This window comes from Papaver somniferum, chromosome 10, assembly GCF_003573695.1.
Source record: "Papaver somniferum cultivar HN1 chromosome 10, ASM357369v1, whole genome shotgun sequence".
Taxonomy (NCBI): Eukaryota; Viridiplantae; Streptophyta; class Magnoliopsida; order Ranunculales; family Papaveraceae; genus Papaver; species Papaver somniferum.
In genome coordinates, this window is record NC_039367.1 from 74,642,517 (window position 1) to 74,647,189 (window position 4,673).

General features: G+C 39.8%; 1 protein-coding gene across 1 annotated transcript; it reads left to right on the forward strand.

The window, feature by feature from the left end:
* The first annotated feature begins 302 nt into the window (after nucleotides 1-302).
* On the forward strand, nucleotides 303-3,922 carry LOC113317577 (FRIGIDA-like protein 4a). Its single transcript, XM_026565739.1, has 3 exons — nucleotides 303-1,276; nucleotides 2,180-2,352; nucleotides 2,976-3,922. The coding sequence occupies exons 1-3, from the start codon at nucleotides 388-390 to the stop codon at nucleotides 3,495-3,497; spliced, it is 1,584 nt and encodes a 527-aa protein (XP_026421524.1). The 5' UTR covers nucleotides 303-387; the 3' UTR covers nucleotides 3,498-3,922.
* Nucleotides 3,923-4,673: the final 751 nt, after the last annotated feature.

Here is a 4,673-nt window from a genome sequence, read left to right on the forward strand (position 1 = left end):
CAAACATAATGTTAGTTTCTACCGGATCCACGAGAAAAGCTGATCTTGATTTCAAAACCCAAAATCATCCATAATCATACGTACATTTGACCACATAAATTCCCTTCCCCATATCGACCTAATAATGAAAGTTACGCATGGATAAGCCTAACTAATATTTAAACAGAAAGTAAACAGATATTAGGTCACATGTCATCATATGATTAACCCACGTAATCAACTTTTTCCCTCCACTTTATCAGAATAGCCACCTCCCGCGCTGTCCCACATCACTACCAAACCCTCCCTTTACCAGAGACTATCACTTGCATCTCTAGGGTTTCTTTCACTTTCCCCTTTTTCCTTTCCTTTGAAAGAAAAATCAAAATTAGGGTTTGACAATAGGTCATGGGTTCTCTCGCCGTAACGGGCGAGGAGATGTTACAGATGAGTTTCGATGATTTTCAGAAACAAACTACTCTGATGACAAATTGTACTCTACTATGGAAGGAATTATCTGATCATTTTACTACATTAGAACAAGATCTTAAGAAGAAATCCGAAGCTATTCAAGAGAAAATTCAGTCTTTAGCTAATGAAACTAAAGAAACTTTAGATGTTCTTACCGAAAGAGAAGTTACGATTGAAGGAAATGTTAAGATCGAAATTGGTAAAGTTGAAAAACGTAAAGAGGCGGCGTTGTTCGCTTTCGAAAATGAAGACACTCAAGTGTTCGATGATGGAGTCGTGGATTTGTTGGGTAAGTTGAAATCTTTTTGTGTGAAAATGGATTTTAGAGGGTTTTGGAAATTTGTGATTGTAAGGAAGAAAGAACTAGATGTACTTCGAGTTCAGATCCCGTTGGCGTTATCTGATTGTATCGATCCAGCCAAATTTGTGTTGGAAGCCATTTCTGAAGTGTTTCCAGTTGATAAGAGACAAGTGAAGAGTGATGAGAAAACAATTGATTTAGGATGGGCTTGTGTTTTGCTTCTTGAATCACTTATACCAGTTGTTGCTGATCCGGTGTTTGGGAATACCAGACCTATGGTGACACCAACTATGAAGAAAAAAGCTCAAAAAATTGCTGATGTTTGGAAAGAGAGTTTGGATCAACGTGGGGGTATTGAGAATGTAAAGACTCCGGATGTGCACACTTTTTTGCAGCACTTGGTGACGTTTGGTATCGTTTCCAAGGAAGATGGGATATTTTACCGTAAACTTGTGTTGAGTTCTGCTTGGAGGAAGCAGATGCCTAAGCTTGCTGTTTCTCTTGGTCTTGGTGATAATATGCCTGGTATAGTTCTTTATCTGTCTCAATTTAGTTATATTGGCTTCTGTTAATTGCTAATGTTATGCTTAAAAATATGGTGTCCTGAGCAATTTAAAATTGGAAACCTGAGACACAAGAATAAGTATACTGAATTCGGATCGCTAACTGTTGTCTTCTATAGTTTTTCTAATCATTTTATACTCATCCGTTGAGGTTGTGCTTTTGGATGTTCTATCAAATCCTGATTGCCGTGCACGATTGAATTGTCCGAATTATCACGTCCTTTAGTTTTCACAGATACTTTATATCATTATATGTTAATCCATCAGTCGGATACTGTCACTAATCTGTTACTTATGGGCATATTCTCTTAATTTTAACATGATACATAGATTTCTTTAATTCAGTTTTAAGAAGTGAGAGAATGTTTTGGCGAACCAGACTGAGCATCTTGCTAAATATTCCCTTTTAGAGACGTTTTGGTTTTCATAAATGAGTTGATATTCAGAATATGCAGTGTTAACTTTATGCAGTTGCTCTAGTGTATAGGAATAGGTGGCTCAGCTTCTTTACTTTGGTTTGCACGTTATCACTTTTTACGTTGCAGGTTATTGTAAATAAATTCTTAACATGTGTTTTGGGAAAGCTAAATATCCCAAGACATCTAGTCCATTGATCAGCGTAGTGTTTATAGGGTACGCAAGTCGAAGGCGTATGTGGATTCTCTCCTGTGTCCTGTGTTACCACTTCACTTTAAAAAGAAACTAGTCAACTGATGTAGTTTTCGTCGCCATACAACAATTTGGGGTGACTTAATTTTTGGTGGATTTAATCATTAAAATGAGAGTTCATAATTTTATACAGCTATCTGTTTTATATAAATGTTGTGTTACTGAATGCTTGATGGGTTGCTGCTATTACTCGCAGATATGATTGAAGAATTAATAAGCAAGGGGCAACAGGTTGATGCGGTGCACTTCACTTATGAAGTGGGTCTAGTGGATAAGTTCCCTCCAGTTCCCTTGCTGAAAGCTTATCTGAATGATTCAAAGAAGGCTGCTACTTCTCTAATGGAAGATCCGAACAATGGCAAAGCTGCGGTATGTGTATTTTCTTATTTTCTACTTTTTTAGTCGGCCCTCATTAGCAAGATTTTATCAGAGTTGTTGCAACTAGCTCCGGATTTTGAGTCCTAGGCACTATCTTCTTCTAGAAGAACACAATAATTAGTCTGCAAATGGAGGAACTATATAAAACAAATGCATACAATGGTATGCCATGCTGATATCTGAAGTAGGAAATTTGTTGAGTTTGGCATGTCCATGCTGGTGTTATCAATTTAATGTGATGCTTATTAGCCAAGGAATGCGGCCTTTGAATCAATTGGCCGACTAATCTTATCACCTATTAAATCATGAACGTATTACATAACATAGTCATCAACGCGCTTCAACTGTCAACAAACGTCATCATGGAATAATAAGTGGGCTGCCCATTATTTTCATGGGTTTGTCGACCTTTCACTGATGCAGGTTCTGTTGCTTCTTTTTATGACCTCAAAAAATGTTTGAAGCGCTAACATATCGATCCACATCTTAAAGCTTTACATATCTCTACTGTGGTTAATATGTTTTAGTTTAATATAAGCCTAAGTAGGTGTGCTGTGCAACTTAATTGAATTTACTCTCGAGAAAAATGCTAGTGAAGAACCTTTTTTTTGCAGCACCTAGCTGGGCGCAAAGAACAATCGGCACTTCGAGCTGTCATCAGGTGCATTGAGGAATACAAGCTTGACGCTGAGTTCCCTGCTGAAAGCCTTAAGAAGCGTCTTGAACAACTAGAGAAGACCAAAGTGGAGAAGAAAAAGCCAGTTGTGGTCCCTGCCAATAAGAGAACACGAGCTAACAACAATGGAGGCCCCATGCCTCCTGCCAAGGCTGGTAGACTTACAAATGCTGCTTATGTCTCTTCTTTCCCGGCCAGTACCACCACATACATCCGGTCACCAACCCATGTTCCATATCCTGCTGGGGTCCCAACTTACACATATGATAATAGGGCCACTGGTCCTGCCATGTACGGTAGCAGAAGCCCACCTTGCGTCCGAGACCCTTATGGATATTCTCCAGAACACTCTTCCCCTGTCATGATGACTTCTCCGTTCACAGGACCCGCCTTGAGTTATCCAGCATATGGAGGATATAGCAATGGTGTACCAGTGTATCAGCAGACATATTACCGATAAGGAGAAAGGTGTTTGATCATACTTCATGATATCAGAATTTCTTGACTGGATATTATAGCTCGATCAGGATGGTAACACTGATGATGACCCCAAGAAACTCATTTGATCTGAAGAAAGGAAAAGACTCGAAAAACAGTCTATTTGTAATCTCTAAGTCCTAACCACGAATTTTAGCAAAATGTGGGTGTGTTGTTGTTGTTGTTGAATGTTTCCCAGGTTATAGTTGGAACTTGTAGCTAATATAGGTCGCTGTGAAAAGTAATCAGTTTAAGTTAATTTTTAACTATGTTGTAGACTAAATGCTAAAGAACTGGAAAACTGGTTTAGTTTGATCTGTAGCTAAGAATCTTGGTGAAGCTTACTGCAATCAAGTCTTGAACCATTCTCCGATTATATTAGGAGCCATTCCCAGCTGTCTCATGCTACTGCAGTTGTATATATTTTTATTTCTTTGCCTTTGTCTGGTGATTAAGGCTGCACAAGAACCGGTCAACAAGACCTGTACCGGTTTGGAACTGATAATACCGAACCGGTATCGGAGTAACCGGTACAGGGACCGAGAATGAAAACTAGGAACCGGTGTAGACCGGTACAGACACTGGTTCTGGGATTAATATCGGCAGGAACCGACCTTAAAGAACCGGTGAATGCCATCCATTGAGATCTTAATTTTTTTTAATCCTGTCCGTTCATATTAGGTTTGTGTATTATAAGTTTATAACGTATGTAGCTGTCTCTCGATCCTTCATTTGTTTTCCCTCAGAGATTCTCAATTTTTCTTCCTCCTTCACTTCTTTTGTTCTCCAGAGAACTAAATCATCACCACCACTCCATGCAATAGTCAACAACACCACCACGGTTAGGGATGCATATACCCTACCCATACCCGCCAACCCTACTCTACCCGCCAGTTTTTTAACCGTATCCTACCCTATCCACTATTTGGCGGGTAGGGTGGCGGGTGAAGATTTTCTTAACCGCCAATGAACGGGTAGGGTGGCGGGTAAAGCTCGAAATTATCCTACCCTACTGGTCTTCGAGCAATTCCTACTAGGGGTGCACATACCCTACCCATACCCGCCAACCCTACCCTACCCGCCAGTTTTTTAACCGTATCCTACCCTATCCACTATTTGGCGGGTAGGGTGACGGGTAAAGATTTTCTTAACCGCCAAT

Coding starts and splice junctions, on each gene's coding strand:
- LOC113317577 (XM_026565739.1), top strand. CDS start 388: ATGGGTTCTCTCGCCGTAACGGGCGAGGAGATGTTACAGATGAGTTTC. Junction 1,277..2,179: donor TCTTGGTGATAATATGCCTG/GTATAGTTCTTT, acceptor TATTACTCGCAG/ATATGATTGAAGAATTAATA. Junction 2,353..2,975: donor CGAACAATGGCAAAGCTGCG/GTATGTGTATTT, acceptor TTTTTTTTGCAG/CACCTAGCTGGGCGCAAAGA.